This window comes from Xenopus laevis, chromosome 3L, assembly GCF_017654675.1.
Source record: "Xenopus laevis strain J_2021 chromosome 3L, Xenopus_laevis_v10.1, whole genome shotgun sequence".
Lineage (NCBI taxonomy): Eukaryota > Metazoa > Chordata > Amphibia > Anura > Pipidae > Xenopus > Xenopus laevis.
The window spans coordinates 83285098-83313011 of NC_054375.1; the positions used below are offsets into that span (position 1 = coordinate 83285098).

The window sequence follows — 27914 nt, forward strand, 5'->3', positions numbered from 1 at the left end:
GTTCAGTCAAAAATAATGGCAAATCGCCTCAATACTTTCCTTGCAGGGTTGGTGCATCAAGACCAGGTGGGGTTTGTTCCTAAAAGACAGACCACTGAAAAAGTCAGTAGGGTTTTCCAACTGATTCAGCAACTTCATCGTTCCAACACCCCAGGTATGTTGTTCTGTACTGACCTTAAAAAGTCATTCAGCTTGGTAACATGACACTGCCACTATTACATTCTACAGAAGTGTAAATTTTGTGATGCAACCTTTAGAGTCCATTGGTCCCCTACCACTTTCGTGCAAATTAAATGGGCTTTTAAGCAAGGATCTTCCTGCCATAATCAGAGCCTCTCCTAACATATCTGGGGTTACAATTGGCCTGAATCATTACAAAAAATGTTTATTTGATGATGATGTTTGACTCATAGTGACTAAATCTCTAAATTTCCATAATAATTTTATTTCAGATTATAGGCTTATCTGGAGCAAAGGAATACTTAAAATATCTCCCCACCCCCTACCACCAAAGTAAATTGGTAAAGATCAACTTCTTTTTCACATTGCAGACCTCCCACACTTCCACACTTCTGCCTATCCAAGATCTCATTCAGCAACCAAGGGTATTAATATGATGTTGAGCTGGTCCATACTTTGCTTCCATGACACCCTCTACTCTTCTTGGAAGGCTTTTCACTAGATGCTAGAGCGCAATGAGATTTGGTAACTGGACCATAAAATAATTAGTTAAGTTGGGCATTGATGTTACCACAGAAGTTCAGGTCAGGGTTTGTATACGCTTTCCAAGTTCTTCCACTCTTTTCAAAGCAAACCAATTCGGTTTGGACCTTACTTTGTGTATTATGGTGGTAAAATAGGAAAGAATCTTCCCAAACCTGTTTTCATAAAGTAAAGAGCACTCATTTTAGAATGTTATTGCATACTGTAAAATTTTCTTTCTCTGAAACCAGGAGTATTACAATATTACCTTGACATGAGTGCAATAGGAATCTCCACAAAGATAGAAAAATATTCCAACAGTTCTGTAAACAATTTATAAAATGTTCCTATTCCGTAAAATATCTGTAAGCTCAATGAATTAATAGAGCTTTCACAGCTTGGTAAAGTTCAGAAAACTTGATAATACTGTATACAGTTTTAGGGCCTATATATATGACGAAATCCCTGGTATTGTACTGGGGAGGGGTGGTCCCACTTAATTGAATATGCTGCAGGGCAAAAAAAATGCCTGCGTCAAAATTGTTGCGCCCATAAAAATGATTCGGACGCTCATTAACTTTAATGCATTTGGACAAAAGAGTTGCACCTATAAAAATGCTTGTGTCAAAATTGTTGCGCATCAAAATGCATTTCGCTAATTTTTCTGGACAGATTCGCCCATCACTACTGTAGAGGAAGCAGACCGGGTCCCCCTCCAACTGCGGGGACTGCTTCCTCTATAGTTACGCTACTGAATGTGTCCCTCATGCCTCAAAGTTATATCATAAAGGTCCATAGCCCAAACTAGGAAAATCCCATTTTCCTCAGCATTATGCAGGCATGTAGTGTTCTCCTGACATCTGCCAAACCCGTACTCATACTCCAAACTACCAGACAATGAATCATGATTCATCGCTTTAGAGAAGCATTTTGACTGCCCCAAAGTACACTGGTGGCAACCTTTACATCACTTCAGCCAACTCTTGACAATATGCATAGTGATATTTGGCTTGTGTTAAAGCTCCTCAGCCGTATAAATCCATCTTGTTCATTCCCAATGAATAAATTGACCTGTGTTTGATCATGCATGTGTGTGTGGTTGGAGAAATCATACGATTTTTTTGTTTTGTTTGTTTGTTTGTTTGTTTGTTCAAATTTTACCTTAAAAATCGAAAAAGAAATTGCAGATGCAAACCACTATTCAAGAGCTGCCTACTACCATACCTACATTGGCATACTCTGTTGTCAAACCATCCCACTGACACAATAAAGCAATAGAACAATACCTACATTGGCATACTCTGTTGTCAAACCATCCCACTGACACAATAAAGCAATAGAACAATAATATTTAAGACGTATATTATATTATGTACAGTAAATGAGCAGACCACAAGTGCCATAATTATTTTAAAGTTTGTAGCATGCCGATTTACTGGGTTTCTAAACGATACTCTTGTGTGAATTTATGTAAATATGTGGGTTTTTTTTAAGTTGCTTATATATTTTTTTCAATTAATGAAGTAATTTTCAGTATTTTTTTTTTTTTTTTAATTGTTGTTTTTTTTTACATGCCATTATTACAGGTGTGAGATTTTTTGCCTAATTTGTTATCATACCAAACCAGGTTTAAGGGACTTGTAGGCAAAATAATATATTTTTATGCAATTTAACACCAAATACATTGCCCTGATAAGTAGAAATTTTTAGTTAACCTTTTTTTCTGTGGTGATAATTGGGGATAAAAGTTGAAAATAGAAATTTAAATTTTCCAAATGTTAGTAAATAGGCCCCTTAATGTTTATGCATAATTTAACTGTGGTTGGGTTTTGGAAGAGGGAAGGGTAGGATTCAAGATTAGAACAGATTTTGGAGCAGACATGGGTATTTCTTTCCAGGCTGTACAATGTTATTACTACACTTTATAAAAGAGAAACTGTTCCTTGAGGAATTGAAGAAATAGCAATTTTAAAACTTGATTTTCTGACTGGATATTTATTATGCCTCCAATGACTTTACGAGGTTTCCTGTTTCTGTGAAGTTTCCTGTTGATGTGAACTGCCGTCAATGAATAGTAAAATAATCGCATAAACCTTCACTAAATCACATAAACTCAACTGAAATTCACCTAAAATTCAGTTACTGTAACAAATAAATATTTTGTCGTTTTACGTGAGAAATGGTATTGAAATAGTATATTATAAATTAAGACTTGCAAACCCACTGAGTGTATCACATCAATTAGAAATGTTGTTTTTTTTTTAAATTATATGTCTAACAAATTCCTGTAACAGAAAATCTGTGTACCACCAAGAGGCAGTTTGGAAATGCTGTAAAATAGGATCTGATGCAAAATTTTTCCAGTAAACCGTGTCATAAATAATTATACCTAAAATGCACAAAGCATCTCATTGTAAGCCAGGGTTAAGAGAAAATAACAGAATGTACAGGCAGCTGTGTAGGCTACAGCTTCTACAATGCCTACTAGCTACTGTATACTATGTATTTATATGTCCTAACACTGGTCCATAGTTACCTATAATAGTCAGTTTGTGCTTAAATTACAAAACACCTTTCTTCATTTAATAAACTATTTAAAAATTGACTCAAAGACAACTATTTCATGGCCAGGTGTGAGCAGTTCCTTCAATATGTCATTATCAATGAAGAAGATAAAAGCCCTGCAGTTGATTTGAGGGGGGTGCTTGTATGTGGAAGATTTTGCTGTGAACAGACAACATGTGGTCAAAGGAGCTCTTCATGCAGGTGAAACAAGCCATCCTTAAGCTGCAAAAACGGAAAAACTCATCCGAAAAATTGCTATAATATTAGAAGTGGCAAAATCTACAGTTTATCCATGATGTGACACAGGACAGAAGCAGCCAAATTAATTCTGAGATGTTCAGAGACGTACTGTCTTCTCAAATCCAGCTAAATGTTGTCAAATTAATTGGGAAGTGTTTCATAATGACCCAAAACATACAGCCAAAGCAACCCAGGAGTTTATTAAAGCAAAGAAGTGGAATATTCTTGAATAGCCAAGTCAGTCATCTGATCTGAACCCAATTGAGCATGAATTTCACTTGTTGAAGATTACACCTCGGACAGAAAGGCCCACAAACAAACAGCAACTGAAAGCCGCTGCAGTAAAGGCCTGGCAGAGCATTAAAAAGGAGAAAACCCAGAATCTGGTGATGTTCAAGACTTCAGGCTGTCATTGCCAGCAAAGGGTTTTCAACCAAGTGTTAGAAATGAACATTTTATTTTTGGTTTTTTAATTTGTCCAATTGCTTTTGAGCCCCTGAAATGAAGTGATTGTGTTAAGAAAAGGCTTAAAGGGATACTGTCATGGGGAAAAATTTTTTTTCAAAATGAATCAGTTAATAGTGCTGCTCCAGCAGAATTTTGCACTGAAATCCATTTCTCAAAAGAGCAAACAGATTTTTTTTATATTAAATTTTGAAATCTGACATGGGGCTAGACATTTTGTCAATTTCCCAGCTTTTGAGAAATGGATTTCAGTGCAGAATTCTGCTGGAGCAGCACCAACTGATTCATTTTGGAAAAAAATTTTTTTCCCATGACAGTATACCTTTAAGTTCCTCACATTTTTATGCAATCTTTTTGCTCAACCCACTGAATTAAAGCTGAAAGTCTGCAATTCAGCTGCATCTCAGTTGTTTTATTTCAAATTCATTGGGGTAATGTACAGAACCAAAATTAGAAAAAAGTTGTCTCTGTCCAAAGATTTATAGACCTAACTGTGTGTGTGTGTATATATATATTCAGCAGGAATGTAATTTGGTTAATTTTTGCTATTTTTTTCCCTTATTCTCCCACAGAAAGAAGACATGGTTCAATGTGCAAACCTTCACCATCACCAGCTTCTTCTCCCTCTAACATCAAACCATCACTTGTACAGATGAAACCGAAAACTTGTTTGAGCAGCCATAACCCTGTCAACAGCAACTCAAAGCCATTCAAAGCGCCCAGAGACAATCTAATTACCTCCAACAACAAGCAGCACACAGCATTTTCCTCTAAAGTGTCAAGAGACAAACCATGGTAAGTGGCACTTCCAGCGACATAAGACAAAGGTAGAAATACTTTGCAGTGGGGTAAAGTTCTCAACTTATAGATGCAGCCTTGTATATTAACACACGCCTTTCATAGAATGTAAGGTTGCTAGTCTTTATTAACCACTGTATAATGCACACTTATGGGTATGGTTTTAAACTGCTTGCATGCAGGCCTTCCTGTTTCTCAATGAGCTTGGTGAAGACTCCAACTCTGACCATATGATCTTTGTCAACTTTTCTACCAGTGGTAGAAAAGCTGCAACAAGTTATGGACTCATCACTTCCTTCTCCTTGTTCAGAAACAGTTTCAATAGACTCCAAACACACAGTCTCAAATCTAGTAGGACCACTTTCAATCCATCAGTCATACAGAGCTATTAACGTACAATTGAGAGAGTTCCTAGAAACCTTATAGATACATGCGTATCTTTCTTTGTTAAATGCTGACTGTCAGTAAATTTTAACTTCACCCAATGGTTTTCTTTCCACATCAACTGCACTTCACAGGAGTGGGAGATTAAATGACTGCCATAACTGCCTTGCACATTATAAATTAAAAAGAAAAGAAAGCTTTGTTAGCTTTAACCAATTGAGTGGTTGCACTTTTCATTTAAATGTATGTTGGTCTGTCGGTGTTTGAATGCTGTGCTACCACTGCTTAGAGATCCAATTTGTGCAGATACTTTAATGAACAAAAAGTGTTTTTTTAGCGCAGTTAGGAACAGGTTAATGGTCAGTGAACACTGCATAGACAGGGCACATTGGAAAAGTGCAATTTACATCACTATTTGTATTTTCAAGGATATAAGAGTTCCTATGCAAATAATAAAGTACCTTTGTGTCATCCAAACATTAGATGTTATATGCTTTTTACATGAAACTTTAATAAAATCTGCATAAAATATATAATTTAGTGAATAGGAGAGTGGATATAATATTGTAGCTAGAAAAATAGATTTGTGTAGAAAGTTTATTCTGCTTTTCTAATATATTGGTTAGTTCTGAATGTGTTCATAAACCCTAGTGATTATTTAACATGCTGGATGCAACAATATGTTTTTGCATTTTTGATAGCACTGTGGTGTATCTGTTTCCCATCATATGAATATTCTGTTTTTGCATGACTAAAGTTTTTGTCTGATATATATCTTGTGGACTGGAAATGTCCAAGTGCTGGAGTCTGCTTTAGCTATGGACACTGTCCTCCCCAAAAACTTTATGTAGACACATAGACACACAAACAACCTCAAGCAAACATTAGCCTATGAATATATGCCTGGCTGAAGAACCATGAGAAAAGGTATAAATGATGTGAAAATAAAATAGGTGTTAGGGAAATTCAGAAGTAGGAAACAGCTAGGAAAAGTCCAAAGGTCAATGGCAAAAGAAAATAATACAACAACCAAAAGTCATGGCTTGAAGAGCCATGCATTGATTTGAATGATAGACTGGTTTATGAATAGGAGTGGTTATGAATAGAAATTTGAATAATAAAAAGTAGCAATACATGTGTAGCCTTACAGAGCATTTGTCTTTTTAGATGGGGTCAGTGACCCCCATTTGAAAGCCTGAAAGAGTCAGAAGCAGAAGAAGGCAAATAATTAAAAAATTCTAAAAAAAAAAAATTAAAAATAAAGTTCATTTGAAAAGTTGCATTAGCTATTTTATAACATACAAAAAGTTTACTTAAAGGTGAACCACCCCTGCAAATGCAAAATAGAATGTGAGCAATGGGTGCCCTTGAGAATGTGTTTTCAATCAGTTTTAAGCATTATCTAAAGGCAACATGGACAGCTTGTGTTGCATATTTATATTAAAAAGGGTGCCATATTGTAAAGTGCATAAAAATATATGATAAAAGTGGATGTTGACCTTTATTTTTTTGCCTATATTTACTTTTACATGAGTTCAAAATAAAAAAAAACACATAGACCATCTGTACATAGCCTCAAAGTACATATAATTGTTGTGCTTGTGGTGAAGAATATATTATAAATTATTTCTGATTCATTTCCTCCTGGTGTGTGTCCAGCTGTGAGTTGAGAGATTGTAACCACCACTGGCCTTGTTGCAGATATCTTGACCATATAATTTCCTTCGTTCTTGGATATTATTTTGTTGTTCACATTAAAATTTGACTGAGATTTCTTATTTACTACAAGCATTTTTCATTGTAAACAGCGACTTTATTTTATGCAGCATTTCAAGCCCCCTTTATCAAACATAATTTTCTGTTACAACAATAGGTATAGCATATATGGCTATAAATAACCATGCCAGTCAGGTATAAATGTCCATAAGGTACTATTCCATTTTACAAGCAGCCTAGAGGAATCCACCTCGTGTGGATTACTTTGATTATGACGGTGTGAATTTTAAAGTGCTATTCATTGTCTTTTTGTGTCAGATTTCACATTTATGCTAGATACAGACATTATTTTAATTATTACATTCTTTTTTTTCTTCAGTGTCCCAGTTCCAGTAGTCAGCCTCGAAAAAATCCCAAACCTGGCGAAAGCAGATGGTGCCAATGTTAAAATGAACTCTGCCACTAACTCCTCTACAGCAGCCTCTTCTACTTCCTCTCTACCCAAGCAGCCAGTAGTACCGAAAACAGTGCCACAGTCTCCAGAGAAAATATTAAATGGAAAGGGGATTGGCACGCTAGAAAGGAAGCACCAAAATGGCACCAAAAACAGCAACAAGCCTTACAAAAGACTTTCAGGTCAGTGCCAGAAATTCCTACAACATATTTGCCTGGCCTAAATTGTTTAGTGTGGATTATTAACTAAACGCTCCCCCCTCCAAAGTCTCAATTTGTGCATTGTACAAACATATTTGCCACCTGTTATAAAATATGAGAATATTAAGTAACCTTTGACTTTTATGACCTGTATAATAACTCCTCCTTCCAGATTGCTTTAAATGTTTATCTGGCGTTCTCATTGCAAACCTTACTGTTAGAAATTTTTAACATGTAGTGAGTTAGTGACCTAATGCTGTGCATGTTTAAATAATACGATTAACTTCTGAAATGCAAATTATAATTTTAATGCTGTTTCTCATTTGGCCCTACCTGTCCATGCAGGACGACTGGGGTTAAGTTGATCCTCTCTAGAAGCAGGACAAACTAATAACTTTTCTCCAATCTCCTTCTTACTGCTGGCTCTGCCTCTTCCTTCAGTTTTTTCAGTTTGTCCTGCCTTGGATGCAGCAACTTCTCCTTTCTCTCGAACAGAATTATTATGCTATGGCTATTTTTTTACATTATTTCATCATTAAGGAATGTGACACATGGATCTGCTCACTAGTTGGTTGAGCCCTTAAGTGTGCTCCCAGACATAGGGAGAATTTCCCTAGGTAGAGCCCCAGGCGAGTGCTCCCTTACTACAACAATGGCTATGAATGAACAGATTCATCTATCTAACACAGATTGGAATCTGCTTACAGATACTGGTTATGGTGAGCTCCCAGTCTCCTAGGTTGAGCCCCAGGCGTTCATCACACACTGGCATAGCCTTCCATGCGCTAACAGAAGTGTGCACTCCCCGGGTATCCTAGGTTCGCACTTCCTGTTCCACGGGCAAGATCGGCGCTCCTTAATTTCGCGCCTGTGTTTCGTGCTTCCGGACATCACAGCACTTCCGCTCAGAGCTTCTGGAAGAAGAACTCGGGCACTCACACTCTAAAAATGCGTAGTCGAACGCAACACCTCACCAATACAAGTCCAGTGTTGTTATACTTTGCTACCCTAGATATCAAGGAAGAGCAGATCACTCTGTCCAAGGTTGATAATGTGTTGGGTAACACCTCAAGGAAACCTAAGACATTTCCAGTTTGTAAAGCTATTGCAAAAAATGTTGAAACAAAATGGCTTCAACAAGAAAGAAAAGGCAATATTCCCAGTATATTTTTCAATACATATCCGTTAACAGAGGATTACAAGCATTGGGACAAAATTCCCAAGGTAGACCCAGCTATTGTCAGATTAGCTAGGAACACTACTTTACCAGCAGAGGACGCTGGTTTTCTTAAAGATCCTATGGACAAAAAGATAGACTCTGCACTTAAGCGAGATTTTCAAAACACAGCAGTTATTTTAAGACCCGCAGCTGCGGCTACTACAGTGGCCAAAACAGCAAAGTCCTGGTGCCGGGAATTAATAAAGAATCCTCCTACAACTTCAGAACAATTTACTGAAGAATTAGAGAAAATCAGATCTGCCCTTTCATTTCGCAATAGACACAGCGAAGCTACCAGCCAAAGCCTCAGCAGCATCCATATCTGCTCGTAGAGCACTTTGGCTACGACAGTGGTCAGGCGACACTGCATCGAAACGCATGTTAACATCACTAAAGTTTGCTGGAACACAGCTTTTTGGACCAGAACTGACACAAATAATTTCAGACGTCATGAGTGGCTAAGGGGCCTTTTTACCCCAGTGTAGACGCTCCAGGCGAGATTTTCACAGACGCAATTTCCAACACAGATCTTGGTCTTCTTCTGCTACTTCCAGTTGTCAGAGAAATTCCAGACCCCTACCGCACGCACAACCTAATAGGAGGTACAAAGCGCCATGGCAAAACCAGAACAAGACCACCTGCAAACATACGCCAGTAAAAAGTCAGGATTCCTGATTCTCGCAGCACAACGTCTTTACCTCTGGTAGGGGGAAGGTTGGGCGGTTTCAAACACATTTGGCAAAATTCCATAACAGACAGATGGGTGCTAGAAATTTTATATCAAGGCTACAGCATTACCTTTACCAGAAAACCACCAGAGCGCAGGTTTATAACATCAGCAATTCCTTCCAACCTATCAAAAAGATAGGCCCATAAATCACGCAAAAAGCATCCTGATACCAACACAATCCCTAGAGTTCCTTGGAATGCACATCGATACAAAAATAAAGCGAGTATTTCTACCAACACCAAAGGCAGTCACCCTTCAACAAGCGGCTCACACTGTTATCCAGCAGCCACAGTCATCAGCACACGACATTCTCCGATTGCTCGGCCTGATGGCGGCCAGTATAGAAGGCGTACCCTTTGCAAAGTCTCATTAACGTCCAGTTCAATGGGAGTTCCTAAAAAAGTGGGATCGAAACCACCACGACCTATCTCAGATAATCACTCTCTCCCAGAAAGCAATACACAGTCTCACTTGGTGAACATACCTTCCCAATCTAACACAAGGCAAGGACTGGGACCGGCCAGTACAAGACGTAATCACAACAGATGCCAGACTGGGGAGGACACAGGATGGGGAGCTACATGGCCACCTCGGGTGTGTCTGGGCATTTGGTCACAGCAAGAGAACAAATTACACATAAATGTCCTGGAGATCAGGGCAGTTTACTATGCACTGTGCAATTGGCAAGACCACCTGAGAAACAGACACGTAAGAATCCAATCCGACAACAGCATGACAGTAGCTTACCTGAATCGGCAAGCATTGTGGGAAGTATCCAGGATCATGAATTGGGCAGAAACCAACAGAGTCCTAATATCTGCAATATTCATTTCGGGGTTACTGAACTGGGAAGCCGACTTTCTAAGTCGCAATACCTTGGACCCAGGAGAATGGCGCCTGAAGCCAGCTGTCTTTCAACAACTAGTAGACAAATGGGGACTGCCATGCCTAGACGTGATGGCATCCAGATTTAACACCCAACTTCCACGGTTCCTAGCAAAGACACATGATCCCAGAGCAGACTGGGTAGACGCCCTGACCTGCCAATGGAACTGCAGAATGGCGTATGCGTTTCCCCCCATTCCACTCATACCACGGCTGCTCCACAAAATAGAAATGGAAAGAGTAACCACTATAATGATCACTCCTTGGTAGCCCCGCAGAGCATGGTTTCCAGAGCTAATACAATGTCAGTAGCACGTCCATGGTTACTACCGCTAATTCTGGACCTACTATCGCAAGGCCCAGTGCAAGCAGAACATGTACACAGACTAAATTTAATGGCATTGTTATTTAAGCCTGACTGTGGAAAGCAGAAGGATTTTCAGACTGTGTGATCCGTACTTTGTTGGCTGCAAGGAAACGTTCCACCTCAGTAATATATCTCAGGATATGGAGCTGTTTTATTTCCTGGAGCAAGTCACAAGGCATACAATGGCAATTCCCTTTATCTTCGCATATACTAGACTTCATACAAAGTGGAGTAGATAAAGGCCTTAGCATATCAGCCTTAAAGGTACAGATTTCTGCACTCTTTTGCACAAACAATGGGCAAACTATTCTTTCAAGCACTCCAGAAATTACTCCAGAAATTAAAGCCACAACTGAAGGACCCTGTTCCTCCCTGGAATCTTAATCTTGTCCTCAGGGCTCTGCAACAACCTCCATTCGAACCATTAGGTTAGGTGCAACTAAACTTTCTTTCTTGGAAAGTGGTCTTCTTATTGGCCAGAAGGGTTTACAGATCTAGCTGCGCTATCTCACAAGTAACCTTGGACGATATTCCATCAAGATAAAGTTGGTCTTAGGACAATTCTGTCTCACCTACCTAAAGTCACTTCGGAGTTCAATATCATTGAAGAGATTGTATTGCCATCATTTCACCCTAAACCAACCAATCCCAGAGAACAGCAGCTGCATACACCGGACGCTGTACGGGCACTAAAGTATTATATTCACAGAACCGCTGAATTCAGGCAGTCAGAGAATCTCTTTGTCTTATTTGGCAATAATAAGAAGGGCATTCAGGCATCCAACCGCTCATTAGCTAAATGGATAGTTTCAGTGATACTTGAGGCTTATAAGTCCATGGACCATGAAGTTCCATTTAAAGTAAAAGCTCACTCCACCAGGAAGGTTAGTGCTTCTTGGGCCCTTCACAATCAAGCTTTCACAGAAGCCATTTGCAAGGCAGCCACTTGGTCATCCTTGCACACTTTTTCTAAGTTTTATAAGTTAGATGTTATGGCCTCCTCAGAGGCGGCCTACGGCAGAAAGGTGCTACAAGCAGCAGTAGCACATAGATAGTTTCTGCTTTCATTGTTCAGGTTGTTGGCACTACAGTTTTTTAGCCCCCCCTGTTTGGACTTCCCCAGTCATCCTGCACTGACAGATAGGGCCGACTGAGAAAAGGAGATTTCTTACCTGGAAAATCTTTTTCTCATAGGCCCGTACGGTCAGTGCAGCATCCCTCCCTTTTTTCGGGGTGCCGTTTTTTTTGCTGCCCGGCAATAAGTATAGTTAGCTAGGCAGTTAGGTTCTGTCTCCACCAGCAGGCTATGGTACAAAACTGAAGGAAGAGGTGGAGCCAGCAGTAAGAAGGAGATTGGAAAAAAGTTATTACAGTTTGTCCTGCCTCCAGAGAGAAGCAACTTAACTCCTGTCGTCCTGACAGTACGGGCCTATGAGAAAAAGATTTTCCAGGTAAGAAATCTCCTTTTCTCAGTCGGCCCTACCTGTCAGTGCAGGATGACTGCCCTGATGCTTATAATACCCCCTTCATTCTTATGACATACTAAGAGAAAGCTGCTTGTGGCATGTTAAAGTGACTAGTTGACATGTTTACAGGCTGAATCCCAAACTGTGCAAAGACTTACGTTTTTTTAACAATTTTTGTTTTGCACTGCAGAAAGGGAATTTGACCCAAATAAACACTGCGGTGTATTGGATCCTGAGACCAAGAAACCATGTACAAGATCACTTACATGCAAGGTAATTATCCACAATTACTTATATGCTGGCCATATACTATAACTGCATTAATTTATCACAGAGGGTAGTTTGTGTATAACAAAACCATTAATAAATGACTGTAATCTATAAAAGATTTGGGCATACATCAGCTTATGGCTCTAAATGTTTGCTGTAATAATTCTAAACTTATTAAATAGTGTAGCTGCCCCCCATTGGCTTTGCCCCTTATTTGTCTTTACTTGTACTTAACAAGGGTGGCACAAGATATTGGGTGGTCCTAGCACAAAACAAATAAAAGAAAAGTATTTATTTATTCTTTAACTGTCAATAAGTCCAAAATAAAGGCATTTGCTGATGACAACTTTGGCCGTAAAATCATTTACAATTACCATATAGTACTGAAACGGCTCCTAACATTGTTGTAAACTGAGAAGTCCGCTTAGGCCTGAAGCTATCACACCACTATTTTACTGCATTTACAGTTTTTTGGGTTTTTTTAATTGCAAATAACTTAAAGAGATGCTGGCACCAGAAATTAAACACTTTTTTTTTTACATCTATCATAAAATTGCCTTTGAAAGCAACTTATAACTTTGCCATAAAGTATTTGCCCAATGCTTTTACATTACCTGTCTGGTGCCCCATGTTCCTGTATGAGGGGGCTGCCATATTTGAGCAGCAGGAGTCAGTTCGCATTAGAAACTCTAACTGACAGGCTGAGATGGGACAGTCAGGTTGGCAAAACAGTCAGGTTTAGAAACTTCAACTAACAATTACATACAAAACAAACCTCTCGGCAAAAAACATTCAACATGGCCTAAAAGTAACTTTTAAGGTACATTCATATTATAAAAAGCAGTTTGTGGTGTCGGTAACACTTTAATAAAGAAAAGCTGAACTAGTTTCTGCCATGAGTGACTTGCCCTGAAACAAATGCAGATTCATTTATTTAGTGACAGTAACACACTGGAGTGCTAAACGTGAATAGTTTCAGAATTGCATTAGCTAGCGGAAAGTCAAATATTAGGTTCAATACTTTCAACACTATAATATATCAGTTTGGTATTTTTAATGCAATGATTGCCATATATTTTATCTGTTTGCTCAGTCAGTGATCAGAGAATACTCAATTGAGTTATAATACTTATTGGACATGATTTGTATCTTCATAACTTGTAGTTATGCGTTTCATGAATGGTTATACTCTTTGAAAGATTCAGTTTGCCGTTTAATATGAGTTAGTTTTTATACAACCTATGTGTAGAAATGGCAGTTAAATGTTTCCCTCCAATTTATTACATCTTTCAGACGCATTCACTTAACCATCGGCGAGCAGTACCAGGTCGTAAAAAACAGTTTGACATCCTCTTAGCTGAGCACAAAGCTCGGTCAAGAGAAAAAGAAGTAACGAAAGACAAAGAACATACGCCATCCTCAAGAGAAACCCATCAGAGCCAGCCCACACCAGCACAAGAACAGTCATCAGGAGCAGCTGCAAACTCTGTTCAGGAACCAAAAGTGACATCACCTGCAAAAGCCAGGCCTCAGAATTCTGTCCTACCTAGGTGAGCTAAATTGCACAATGAGCCAATTGCTCAATTTCATAGCTGTAGTTTATAGCCACTGTAGGTATCACATTATTCAGCAACCATAAAATCAAGAAATCTGCACCATGGGATTGTAGCTAAAGACAAAGAGAGAAACATCTACCTATTAAGTGTGTCAGTTGTTAGTCACTGCAGGTAATAGTCATAAGCAAATACCTAGAGCTTTGAACCCAGACACAGTGAAATTATAAAAATAAAAGTACACTGTAAATAAAACATGAAGTTTGCAGCTGATACATCACTGGTCCAATTCACTTTGAGCCTTGATTCTTTTTGGGGTTCCAGAAGGACCCCAAACAAATCCCATCAAACACCTGGTTGTTTATTCTCTTAAAAAGATTAACAGTGTTTTGGTTTGGGCTCTAGGACCATTTTCAAGATATGGCTTTCTGGACAAACAGAGCTGTATATATAGATATATAGATATATAAAATATCTGTACCAACCCGTACACCTTCCTCTCTTTTCTGCTGATTCAGTGCACATGCTCTGTGCTGCTGTCACTTACTGAGCTTCGGGACAATTGCAAACTATAGTGAATATATAGAATATAAATGTCACAATATAAGGCTCATCATGGCCAGATTTGAAGTAATGGTGCCCCGTGTCTGCATTCTACTTTAATTGAGGCATGATATTTGTCATAAGTAACAGAGACATTAACCCCCATATGTAATAAAAGGCACAAAGTTTGCCCAATAGCAGTAACCCATAGCAACAATAAGATGTTTGCTTTTAAACATGCGACCAGGAAATTCTACCTGCTGGTTGGTTGCTATAGATATTAAAGGAGAGGATCAAGTTAACTTTTAATATTTTATAGAATGCTTATTCTAAGCAAATTTTCAATTGCCCTTCATTTTTTTATATAGTTTTTTATTTGCCTTTTTCTTTTGACTCTTTTGCTTTAAAATGGGGGTTATTGATCCCATCTAAAAATATGCTCTGTAAGGCTATAAATATGTTGTTACTGCTAGTTTTTATTATTTCTAGTCTTTCTATTCAGGCCCTTTCCTATTCTATTCTATAATTGTATGTTCTTGCTCCGTATAGTACTTTATTAACTAAACAATCCCTGACTGACACTGTCTTGAGTTGCCTGTTCCGTTAATGAGGCTTGAACACAATTCAATTCAGTGTATAACTTAGCATGTGTGTAATTTTATCCCAAGTGCATAACATTACATTTATCTACTGACCACTGCCTTAAGCCTACATGGAGCATATAGTTTTGCACAATTCAGCATCATCAACAAATTCACAGGCAGTACCTAAATTCTAATATCAAGGTTATGAGTAAATGAATATGTAATACATTTTAACCAGGAGTATCTAACAACAGGATTGTTTTTCTTTCCAAGACCAACATCTGCAAATAGCATCAACAGTGCAAGTTCATCAAACCACAGTGCTTTTGTTCCAGAGCCCCCTGTTAGCTCTGTTGGGGGAGATCTTGCCAGTCGACTTTCCAGTGATGAAGGGGAAGTTGAAGGTGTTGAAGAGGCAGAGAAACTAGACTGTTACTATTCTGGACATCATCCTAAACCTCTAGCGGTATGTAAGTCTTGCTGCTTACCAGGAAACACCTCATCTGTTCCTCATTGAGAGAATGTTATTTTCTGCAATTTTATTGTGGCACTTCCACTTGATGAGGTTTATAAACCCCCTTCAATGCGTGCGTGTGTGTGTGTGTAGTGTAAAGTTAAACTACTCTTACCAACATGACTTTCCCATTCCTTACATGATGTACATGAAACTAACTACTGTGCAAATGCATTACTTCATTTACTTATATAAATATGGTATATTAGGGTCATTTTACAAATCAATCAAAATATGGTCAAGAAAATTACTTTCACAGTAAACGAATAGAATTCAGTTCGATATATGTGATATGTTTGTTGTACCATTTTAATTAGTTTTTTTCTCAGCTTGTTATGGTAAATAAGCCTGTACTACAACTAAAACAACTAATTGTCGTAAAATAGGATAAGGCATCATATAGGCAAAATGTAAAAAAAAGTAGGCATAGTGCTGTTTAGTTTACAGATTAAAACTGTTTTTTCTTATGTTTCTTCCAAATAAGGCACAATAATATACAATAGTAGTTTACTTTTTTAATCTAGCATTGACTTAATCCTGTCTTTGAATTCAATTTCAAGCATGTTGTATATATGTATGATGTATATAAGTGTAAACTTTGTGTTGTGAGGTAGAATACATGAAAATCCACTGCTCAAACACAAGTTAAAGGAGAAGGAAAGGCTTGGTGCACTTGGGGATGCCAAATGTTTGGCACCTCCAAGTGATTGTATTGACTTACCTGAAACCGCGGGCCTGTGCTCCTATCAGCAGAAAACGGCACCGCCCCGGGGTTATTTAAGTGAGCACAACGGATCGATCTTCTTCCTGCAAATTTCCCCTGGGGCAGACACATGCGCAGTTGAACGAAATAGCCGACTTCTTGGGTAAAGTTCAGCTTATCGTTTTACTGTGCATGCACAGCCGTGCAAAGAAAGATGGAAGAAGATGGCTGCATGGTGCTCACTAGTATAACCCTGGGCCGTGCAGTTTTCTGCTGATAGGACCGAGGTTTCAGGTAAGGCAATACAATCACTTGGGGGTGCCTAACATTTGGCACCCCCAAGTGCACCAAGCCTTTCCTTCTCCTTTAAGAGTGGAATTAATTAATTAATTGAGGCACACCAGGCATTTGTTCCTACAGATATACGCAGGCAGAAGAATTGCCTGCCACTGCTCTTAAATAAATGGCAACTCCCAATGGGAAACACTGCCTAATGCAGATGCTTTGGCTCAGTTGGGTACCATACGGGAATGGTCACTGTGGTGATCTAAATTGTTTCTTGTGTGACAATTCAAGAGTCTGCAAAAAGACAAAGGGGGGAATTCACAAAAGTGCTGATATTGAGACAAAATAAAAGTGGAGATAAAAATGTCGGATTTCCCACCAAATTCACAAACCTCTATCTCCACTTTTGTGAATTTCTCTTTTAAAGAGACAGTTTTCAGATTTTGTCTTTCACACGACATTTTAACAACATTTTTTCTGAATTTGTCTTTAGCTCTTACTGAACCTGTCGGACATCAAATTGTAATTTCCGGGGGAAGGGAGTTTATTTTTCCTAGGAAAATTATACATCCTTTTTTTCAGGATAACCTGGGCATTCTAAATCTGCCTACATGTTTGTGTAATTTCACTTCTGTAACAAGATATAAGGGTCTAAATACAAAAAATGCTATTTTGCATAATATAGGGATTTGTATTTTATTATCTTAGGTCAAGTGTCTCAGTGTTGCTAAAACTAAAAAATTGGGAGGCTTTACTTTTCCTTTAGATAAAATTAACTCAAATTGCTAGCATTCATTGGGCTAAAACAAGTAAAATAACACAAGTTTCAACTAAAAACTTTTTACATATAAAAATGTATAAAATACACTTTTTTTTTGTTTTGTTAATGAGGCTTTTACACCTGTAGGTTGCTAATCCCTAATAATATGATAATAAATACCCAATGGGGCACCTACAAGAGTTGTGAAATGAAGATTGGCTGGACCAAATCAGAGCAGTTTAAATGGAGAAAGTATTTTACAGCAGTTTACCACCACTTTTACTCCAAAAATGAACGATCTCCACTTTTTTGAATTCCCCCCAAAGTGTTTATTTGAATGAAAAGCAATGTCAAATATAGAAGGGAATTTTTAGAACTTAAAAACACTATAGCAGCCAAGTGCTAGGTTTGCTGTAAATTATATTTTAATGAAAAACTTTTATCTGTAGGTAAAAATTAATGCTTTGGGCATCCTTGATCATAAATACAGGGTATAGGTTTATCCTAATTAGGGATGCACCATTAGAGGTGGGAGGGGAATACATATTTTACTTCCTTGTTTTGTCACAAAAAGTCACTAAATTTCCCTCCCTCACCCTAATTTGCCTATGCAAATTCGGATTCAGTTCAGACGGCAGAAAGATATGGCCAAATCCAAATCCTTCTGTAAAAGGCTTAATCCCGAACCGAATCCTGGATTCGGTGCATCCCTAATCCTAATCATGGCTCCATGTAAATATGTAACATACTCTGTCAGACTGAACTCTTTTTTCAGTTACAGATTTGATAACTCTGCTATTTATTTTCATGAGTGATTTGTGCATTTCATTACCCTGCCACTCAAGCTGTTTCCACATTTGGTTTTCAGTTTTGCTCATTTGGCAGTCGCTTAATGGGGCGCGGCTACTATGTGTTTGATAGACGATGGGACCGTTTCCGTTTCGCATTAAATTCGATGGTGGAGAAACACTTGAATTCACAGATGTGGAAGTGAGTATTCAATGCCATCTACAATTTAATTCACAGTAGCATTATGACATTATGATGTCCTTATTTGGAACGCTTATATGGATCTACACAACTTTCAGCATTATTGCATGTATTTTAATCAGAATATTAGTGTTAAATATTAATGCGAGCATGAACTTCTCTTTAACTAGTATAGTTGAGAATGGTGACTCAATATAAATACATTTTACCTGAATAAAAAAAAGTACTTCTAGTATGCGTAGCTATGTTTATTATCAAATGAGATAGGGAAAATGGAAAATCCTCAATAGTGATATAGCTTCTGTAGATCTAATTGTGGCGAGGACAAAACAGTCATGACAAAGTGGTGAAGGGGTTGTATGTAATGGTAATCTAAATAACATGCCTCATAAGGACCAAACATGGAATATCGTTAGTTTCCCTGTTTACCCAGTTTTTAGTTTAACAAACAAAAACCATAGATTTTCCAAATTAAAACAATAGGCAAATCGCCTGTTTATTGCAAGCACTATTTTTTGAACTCATGTTGAATAATTGGGGGAATACTGCCTCCAAAGTATTGTGTAGCTAAGTTTGGTTGCCCTGCTGTAAATGGTTTCATCTCAGGCTTTTACTCTCCATGCATGGGTTACCCCTGTTTAAAGGGGATGTCAATTCAAAATGTAAAAATGTGCATAATGGTTCTGTGCCTTGTTATGTACTGAATTTTATACAAACTGCTGTCTCTTGGACACGTAAATTCCATATTTAGCCAGTTTTGCCCTCCAGAAATTAATTACGTTTAGTGGGCTGTGTCAATAGGCAAAACAGACTTGCACATAACGAATCACACGCAAACATAATTTTTACATTTAGCACAAGAAATGATGCAATTCCAGAAGATCTCCTCAGGTCTCTTTTGAACTCATCATTGACCTGGTGATTGAGGGTTTCAGGCTCCCTGATTGGAACTGACACATGGATTAACTTGGATTGAGACAAAATATTCCTTGGCAACCTGACCAAACAAGGGGATCTTATGTGTATAGTTAAGATTGCAAAAGCCTTGTGCTTGTCTGTAGAGCATACCTTCCAATATTTGAAAACAATTTTTGACCATGCCCACTCTGTAGCCATGCCCCCATATTAACCCCAGGTATGCCAGTAAAATCACTGGAAAAGATGCCCTGCACTGACCCCAGAGAAGCCAGTAGGGTCACTGAAAAATAGCTTGTGAGCACTCCATTAATAATGCAGAAAGGGATACCTACAGTACACTTGCACAAGAATAATACCAATAACAAAGTATTTGTCTTTCCTAGTGCTGCTTGTTTATCTCGGCTTCCCTCTGCCTGGCTTAAACTCCTGTATAAAAAAATCTAAGTGGGCTGCGGGCCACAGTGGATTTTTGTTCTGAGCAGGAGGGAGCTGAGAGCTGGTCAAAGACAAGCAGGGCATTTAGAATAAAGTTTAGGACAGCAGGCTGAGCGCTGACCATCACGACTGTCCCACGAAAAACAGGACGGTTAGGAGGTATGATTTAGAGTAGCACAATATGATACAGTACAAATGTGTGTGCTTGCTGTGTGGATGCTGGAGGTTTTTGTTCATTCCATATTTAAGAAGGAAATTTAAAATAGTGGTCTAGATGGTGCTAGGCATTTGTGCCACAAAATCAGCTGAACTTAATGTTCCCACCAGCTCTGAAATGGTGCTTCTGCAATAATCTGAAGCTACAAAATTTTAACTGTCTATGGCAACATTTGCTTAATAAACCTTTATAAATTGGGTTTTTTTTAATTAAAAAAATGTACTTGTGGCTTTGAACTATTTGGTTAACATGTTGCAGAAACATGTGTTGTGTTTGCATCTTAAAGTGTATGTTATAGTTGTAGATTAACATTCATGAAATATTAAAGTGATACTGACACTAAAAAGCTACTTTTTAAAATATGAAAGTATATTAAAAGTTACCTATAGGTCATGTTGATTGCATTTTGCTCAGAGGTCTGTTTTTGTAAATTATTGTTAGTTGAAGTTTCTAAGCCTGACTGTTTTACCAACCTGACTGTCCCATCTCAGCCTGTCAGTTAAAGTTTCTAATGCTAACCAACTCCTGCTGCATAAGTATGGCAGCCCCTCATACAGGAACATGGGGGATCAGACAGGTAATGTAAAAGCATTGAGCAAATACTTTATGGCAAAGTTATAAGTTGCTTTCAAAGGCAATATTGTGATAGATGTAAAAAAGAGTTTAATTTCTGGTGTCAGTATCTCTTTAAGTCCTTTGCTGAGAATACACAAAAAAATCTCTTTCTGTATAAGAACTTTATTGTTACTATGTCATTTGAACAATTGGCAGCCCTGTGACATTTTGGCAGCTGTGACGATAGGCAGAGACGGTTTCTTCCAGAAAAACTGTGCTTGATTTTATTTTGTAAAATCATTCTGGTTGTTTCTATAGCCCTCACTACTAAAAAATAGTTCAGTTGAAGTCCTGAAAACACTGGGTACAAGATTTAAAGGTAGAATAACAAGGAAAGCATTGTGGAAAGCATCTTGTTACTACTGGGCTTATTCCTATTTACATTGCTTTCATTTAACAACACAATGTGAATAAAAACATACAGTTAGTTTTATTTTATGCCATTCACTTCAATAGTAAATACTTTGTAATTAATAATAAGGATTCTTCCCCATTCATATAAGTTTATGCCATTTGCCTTTTTATCTGTTTGCTATTTCTTTTTTTCTTCTCATTTCTTCTGCCCCTTTCTAATATGAGGCTCACTAACATTGCCAACCACTGTTGTATAGTAATAATGTGTGTCTAGCATAAATGTTTTTTGTGGGTAACTGTATCACAGTAAATACAATCGTCAAACGTTATGTTCAGTCACCTAGGAATGACAACACTTTTCACATGTATTGCCATCTTAAGAATAAGGAATTATTATTATAGCAGCTTTATGAATCAAATGACAACTACTGATGCTTTTGTTGCTTATTACTTTCAACCTAGCGTCTTGTGCATTAAGTTTGAGAAATGGGTTTGCTGCCTCCATACACAGCTCATTTCACTGGACTAACCATATACTTCAGGATAAGGGCATATAGGCCACGAATGCCATCATATCCAATTCCAAATGAGGGCTGAATCAAAAGAGAGGCCAGAGTATCAGCAATATAGCAATAGTGTCATTATAGTTCTTACCCCCCCCCCCTTTTGGATAATACATAATTACTCTGATGTCACCAAAGGGGTGCAGGTCTATAAAGTATTTAGGAATTATTTGGAAGTTTGTGCTGGGTCGGTTTGGGTGGAAGTCCTTTGTTCTCATCACTTCTCCCATTCTCATCTTCTCATTTTCTAGCTTTTTTTGTTTATCTGCATTGCAGTGTCTGCTCACCATTCTGTTGTCTTGTATTTCTTATCGTCAGTTCAATCGTGCTCCCTCATCATGCCGTCTAACCCATTGCCTCTTAACTTTTACTTCTCACATTCAGCTAACTTAAGTTAGATGACCCTCTTTTTCTTCACAAGGGTGTATGCATGTGTAATAAGATTAGCTGGTAACAAAGGAGTGAGAATATTTTATTTTGTTTTAATTGTTTTTTTTTTTTTCCATAACTCTTCAAGAAAAATTCCTCCAGCCGCGGACAGTCCAATGCCTTCTCCAGCAACACACGTCAGCAGTTCTCTCCCTGCATCTGTCCTGCAACCTTTCAGCAACCCAAATTCAGTATACCTTACCTCCCCTGCAGCCAATTCAAGAACCACTTCCTCATACATGGTAAACTCTGGCATGTTGACTAACATGGCAGCTGAGACAAACTCCGTCACATCGCACCCTAATGCTTTCCCACATGCGACAGGCACTCTGAATATTGTAGACTCTACTTTTAAATCACCTTCAGCTGTTTCCCCTGTGCCAACTCTATCCCCTTCACCTTCTCAAAAGCCTTCAAAAACAAAGCCTAACAAGTCATCGAAAATCAAAGATTTGTCTTCACGGAGCGAAGAGCTTTCAGGTAACAGAAAGAAAAAGCCTCAAACAACTTCCTCCTCCATCTCCTCTTCGTTACCTTTACAGACCACCACGTCTTCGTTTTCAGGGTCCCATAAGAAAAACTGTTTGTTGAACTCTAACTCGGGGTTGAACTCCTATCAGGTGACTTCTTCCTATAACAGTGTCTCTGTGCACAATGCAAACAATGGAACAAGCCCACTCAGTGCCAAATTGGAACCCCTAGGCAGGACTTCTTTATCTGGTGGCCCGGGAGACTCTATAAAACATATGAGTATGGTTGTTAGCAGTATTGACTCAAGCCTGTCAGTGTCTTCCCTTGTACACCACCCAGGGGAACACACACTGGCAGCACACAATGCCGTGTCTTCAATGCCACTCACATTTGATAAATCAGAGGGTAAAAAACGTAAAAACTCTAGTGCAAGCAGCAAGGCCTGCAAAATCACTAAAATGCCTGGTATGAACAGTGTTCACAAAAAGAACGCCACCAACCTTATATCTTCTGTGCCAGATACCCAAAGCAGCTCTCTCAATCGACAGGTAAGTAGTGGAAAAGGTCTCAAACCATGCACCAATTTCTAAATATGCTAAAAAGTTGACTTGCCTTCGATTTTATGGTTTAAATGTATCTCTTTGGCTAAACTAAAAAAAAAAAATTAAACAAGTTGGAGTCTCCACATTATGCATGTAAAAAACTTACAAAAAATGTAGCTATGGATAACACACACTGAAGGGCATATTTATTAACATTGGAGACAAACCTCACCAGTGTTGTTGCCCATAATAACCAATCAGATCTTTGCTTTTGTTTTCTAACTTGTAGGTGACTGTTCAATTCTAATTTCTGATTGATTCCTATGGACAACATCACTGGTGATGTTTCTCTGTAATAAATACACCCTATAGTGGGTGTGACTAATTTGAATTGTGCATTATCTCTGTAAAGCACTGCAGTAATGGATGGTCGAATGCATGGTTTATATATTAGTACTTTCAAAGGCATAGTGTATATAAGCTTGTAAAGTCACTGAAATACTATTGTGTGTGATGTGTGTTGAGAAGTAGAGTAAAAGAAATAAGAGGTTGGTTGAAGCAAAGCAAAACAGAATAAAATCCAAATGACTCAGTTTACATTACAATATACTCTGGCTTAAAGTGTGAGCTGATCCTGCCCAGACTCACCAGTACATGGAGGTGACTCGGGTGTGCAATACCCCTCGCTTGAGCAAAAATTCCCCATTTAGATAAAATCATATAAATAACAGTATCTCACCAGCGGAGATCAGTTTTCCGGGTGTGTAATCCCCAAACCCGTAGCTTGTGGGTGTCACCTAACAATCCAGATACATTTGTTGGCTCTCGCACTCCAGGACATGTTGGGCAAGATGTCGTTTAAAAGGTAATGCTTATTGGATCCATTAAAACAACTGCAATAGGGTAGGCTGATTTTGTTATGATGCTACATAACCCAACAATGTTAGAGCACAGAGAAGGATCGGCACACAGACATTCAATTGCAGTGTTACCTGCTCGTTTATTGTGCGGACTGCAACGTTTCGGGGTCATGCCCCTTTGTCAAGCATGTTGTCAAGCAACGTTGCAGTCCGCACAATAAACGAGCAGGTAACACTGCAATTGAATGTCTGTGTGCCGATCCTTCTCTGTGCTCTAACATAAGGGAGGCTGCCGGATCCTTTGGGATTGTGCACCGGGCTGATCTGGTGAAGGGTGTGCGTCGGTTCTTTCTACTCTGGTGACATAACCCAACAAGTAAGAGTGGCTAGAAAGGGAACCTAGAAATGCAGTATGTGTCTGGTACTTTTCTTTTCACTGAGAGTTCCAATCAATGTAACCATTTTGAACAACAATTTTATATAAAATGACTGGGTGAGTGCAAATTTGTTTAGTCACCCTCTCATGACTAAAATCACTGACCTTTTAGCCAAGGGACCATGATTTGACTGCCCCATGTACAGCAGGGAAAATAAGTATTGAAGACATCAATGGTTTTCTCAGTAAGAAAAATTTTGCGTTTCTCAAAAATAAGGCTGTTGGTCGCCCACTTCCAATGCTCTTTTTCCTTTGTGGACAATAAAAAGTGACACATGCAGAAGCTCTCAGACCTCAATGCACATGTCCCCGCTTCGCATATATTTCTGCAGCAGGGACATGCACATTAAGGACTGAGAGACACTAAGAAACTTGCGCTACACTAGTAAGACTTTTATTGATTTTAAATGTGAACACATGGAGATGTTTTAGTGAGTGCAACTTTTTTATTTTTTAAAATATAAGAAACACTTATGCACATGTCACTTTTTACTGTCCACAATGGAAAAACAGCATTGGAAGTGGGCGACCAACAGCCTTATCTTTGAGAAACGCAAACAAAATTCTCTTTGTGAGTACAATAGACTACCAAAGCCATCATGATCTAAAGTGTGGGTATTAACTGCACCAAAATTCTCTCTTCTTTGCTCACTCATTTTAAATTTGATGTATAGTTCTACGCATCATGAGATGCTTGTTGTGCGATACCTTGGTAATGAGAAACCTTTTTGTAGGCCATCAAGTAGGACTAAACCAGCTAGTTTTCTAAATACTGACAGATTTCACTAGGTTTCTTGCCTTTTTGCACCTCCTTCTTCATGTGTTCAATACTTATTCCCTGTACCATTCCACTTTATTACACATAATTTATGGACTTATTTGCTTTGATTTCTTTGTATGTGTGGATTACTTGTGTAGTTGCTGACATCTGGTGTAAATTTCATGTCAATCGCCCCATTAGAAATATAATTATTGAGAAAAACATTGACCTGTTCAATACTTGTTTGCACTGCTGCATGCTTTGCATCGCTGGGGGTGGGGCATATGTGTCGTATAATACATTTTGGGAGCTTTCTGTACTGTTCATGCCTAGTTTTAATCAGCACAAGAGATACCTGGGGCATGTGGTCAAAAGTGGTGTGGAGTTATGGTATCCTGGACTGGTTTGCATATACGAATGGGCATCATTGCTTATCCTCCTTAATTGTACGAAGCACACCAAACATTGCCAAGTAGATAGAGTCAGGAATATGCTTACGTCTCTGGGTTTATAATATATATATGCACCGCCAATTCGGAGACGTTTTCAGCAGAATTTTGGCGATTCCAAGTGCCTGGCTGAACCGAATCAGAACTCTAAATATGATGATTTTTTTCTTCATTTTTTCTCTGTTCGAGATGCTAATTTTCATCTGCAAATTAGTGTTAGGTTTGGTTGAGAGTTCTACTGAATCCTGAAGATTTAGGATTCAATCTGATCTCAAAAACAATGATTACTTGCATCCCTAGTTAATACAGCAGTTCTGTGTTCTCTGCTATGGCAGGTGCTGGTGCTTAGTAGTGCCTTTCTCTCACTCTATTGTATTGTGAATCTAGCTGAGCTTCATCATGTCTTTGGTAACCGGATGGTGGTATGCAAAATGATTAGTAATGATTACAGTAATTGCTCTTGTTCATGCCAGTGACTGATAGAGATATATGCCTATGACACAAATGGAGAGGCAACATTTCAGTAGTGGTGGAACAACAAGAAAGTAAGCAGCGAGTTGAACAGAGGTGGGGGGGATAGGCAGGGTTAGGTGACCAATGGCCTGGCTCTGGTTCATGCTTATAGCAACTGGGAATGCTTTTAAATTAAAATCTATACTCTTTATAATTATGTTTGAATATCATGTTAGTGACTATTGCTGTTTTTTGTGCATTTAGCTCCATCATAGTCACTGATGAAATAATATCATCTGTGTCATACATGTGAGTAAATATATACAATTCAGAAGCTCACTCACACACAACAAAAAAAGTTATATGTCACCAAATTATCTATGTTCCCTCTGTAGCTATGTATGTAAGAGAAAGTTCAGTGAGTTTTGAATTTGAGATATAACACTGCCGCATTGTTTTTCTCACCAGATGGGGAAAAGTAGCAGTGTAGCTTTGTCACAATCTACTCCTTCGAGTACATCCAGTCCTGCACATAAACAAGTAAGTAGAATATAAACAGATACTTATATCTTTGCTTATGCAGTAGAACCCTACTTTTACAGTTTCTCAGGGACTGCAAAAAAATGTACATCAAATTTGGGAAAACATAAAGTTCGGGTCAGGAAACATCCGGGAAAACATAATTTCCAAGAAAGTAAAAGCAGGGTCCTACTGTATATACATATAACGTGTGTATGTTGTTGCCCTTTAGAGATCAGAAATAAAAGTCAGTATAAATAGAGCATACTGCATTGCATGTCAAGATAAAAGAGACTGGCCATTTAAATGAGAAGTTATAAGTCCGTTATGTATGCATATCAGAGCTGTGTCCATTTATTGTTGCCTACTAATTTTTCATTTTGTTCTTAAGAAGACGACGAATCGCACTGGCAGGATAAGAACGGTTCCATGACAGTGGGAGAATATCAGCCAATCACCTTTAGATCTCAGCAGCCGCAAGCTCTTCTTTCGCCCCGTTGCAGGAACAATGTCACCTTTTTTCATTACCTGGTGGAGACACATTATTCTAAAGTTTACAGAACCAAACTGGGTGTTGTTAATTTGCCACTTTTGGTTACCACTGGTTGGTGCATTCATTTTTATCTGTAAAATTCCAGTTTCAGAGCCTTAAAGGTGAATATGAAAAAAAAAGATAAAGGGATGAAAGCTACCAGCATGCTTCAATGTTTTCCTTTATGTTGTTGATGGTGGAAGCTGTAATCCAGCAGCAACAGGGTCATGCAAAAAAATATTAAGAAAGCCTCCTCTCTTCGAAGTAGCTTCATCAGATGTGGCTTTCCTTTTGCTCATTTGCTAAAAGCTAATGGCTAAATGGCCACTAGGAAATCTAGTCATTAGATATGAGTCCTATTTTTATCTTACTCAAATGACAGGAGATCACCAATGTAAGGTCAACCAAACTCACATTCAGGATCTTATCTTATTTATCAATACAATAACTAGAAAAAGTTGGGTCTGGAAAAAACTCCATAAAATCGAGCAAAAACCCAAATTTTTGGATTTGGACTTTTTGCAGTTTCTGGGTATAGTAAATCCCAAAAAATTCAAGGTTTTTTTTTTTTCAGGAAAAATGTGAGTTTTTGCCCAAAAAACCCTGACCAGAAAAAATCATGGTTTGTAAAGAACCATCTAAAGCTGGCCATAGACGCAAAGATCCGATCGTACGAATCATCGTACGATCAGACTTCACCATCTCCCGACCTGCCACTAACCATTCCGATCAAATAAAGTACAAAAGAACAGATCAGCCGATGATCTGCCCCTGACAGCAATTGTATGAAAGTTATGTCCGACAAAACCTAGTGACAGTCTCCCTCTGAAAATTGTACAATCGGCAATACATGCAGAGAAATTATCGGCAGCCGACAGAAATCTTTTAACCTGTCCGATCAACCAAACGACGATCTCCACTGGATGACTCTCCACACACGTTCCGAAAATCTGACAAATCCTCGATTC

General features: G+C 38.4%; 1 protein-coding gene across 4 annotated transcripts in view; it reads left to right on the top strand.

Annotated features, from left to right (window-relative positions):
- atxn7l1.L (ataxin 7-like 1 L homeolog) overlaps nucleotides 1-27116 on the top strand; it is a 92320-nt gene extending 65204 nt beyond the window's left edge. For 2 of the 4 annotated variants that reach the window (XM_018252652.2, XM_041586525.1), the window contains 9 exons: nucleotides 4545-4767; nucleotides 7250-7506; nucleotides 12382-12464; nucleotides 13755-14011; nucleotides 15415-15607; nucleotides 18272-18393; nucleotides 22013-22943; nucleotides 26364-26435; nucleotides 26806-27116. In XM_018252652.2, coding sequence (XP_018108141.1) covers nucleotides 4545-4767; nucleotides 7250-7506; nucleotides 12382-12464; nucleotides 13755-14011; nucleotides 15415-15607; nucleotides 18272-18393; nucleotides 22013-22943; nucleotides 26364-26435; nucleotides 26806-26847 — 2180 coding nt within the window. In that variant the 3' untranslated portion in view covers nucleotides 26848-27116. Of the gene's footprint in view, nucleotides 1-46; nucleotides 155-4544; nucleotides 4768-7249; nucleotides 7507-12381; nucleotides 12465-13754; nucleotides 14012-15414; nucleotides 15608-18271; nucleotides 18394-22012; nucleotides 22944-26363; nucleotides 26436-26805 lie in introns of all 4 variants that reach the window. The other 2 variants (XM_041586524.1, XM_041586523.1) reach the window with 2 other exon arrangements.
- The last annotated feature ends 798 nt before the right edge of the window (nucleotides 27117-27914 follow it).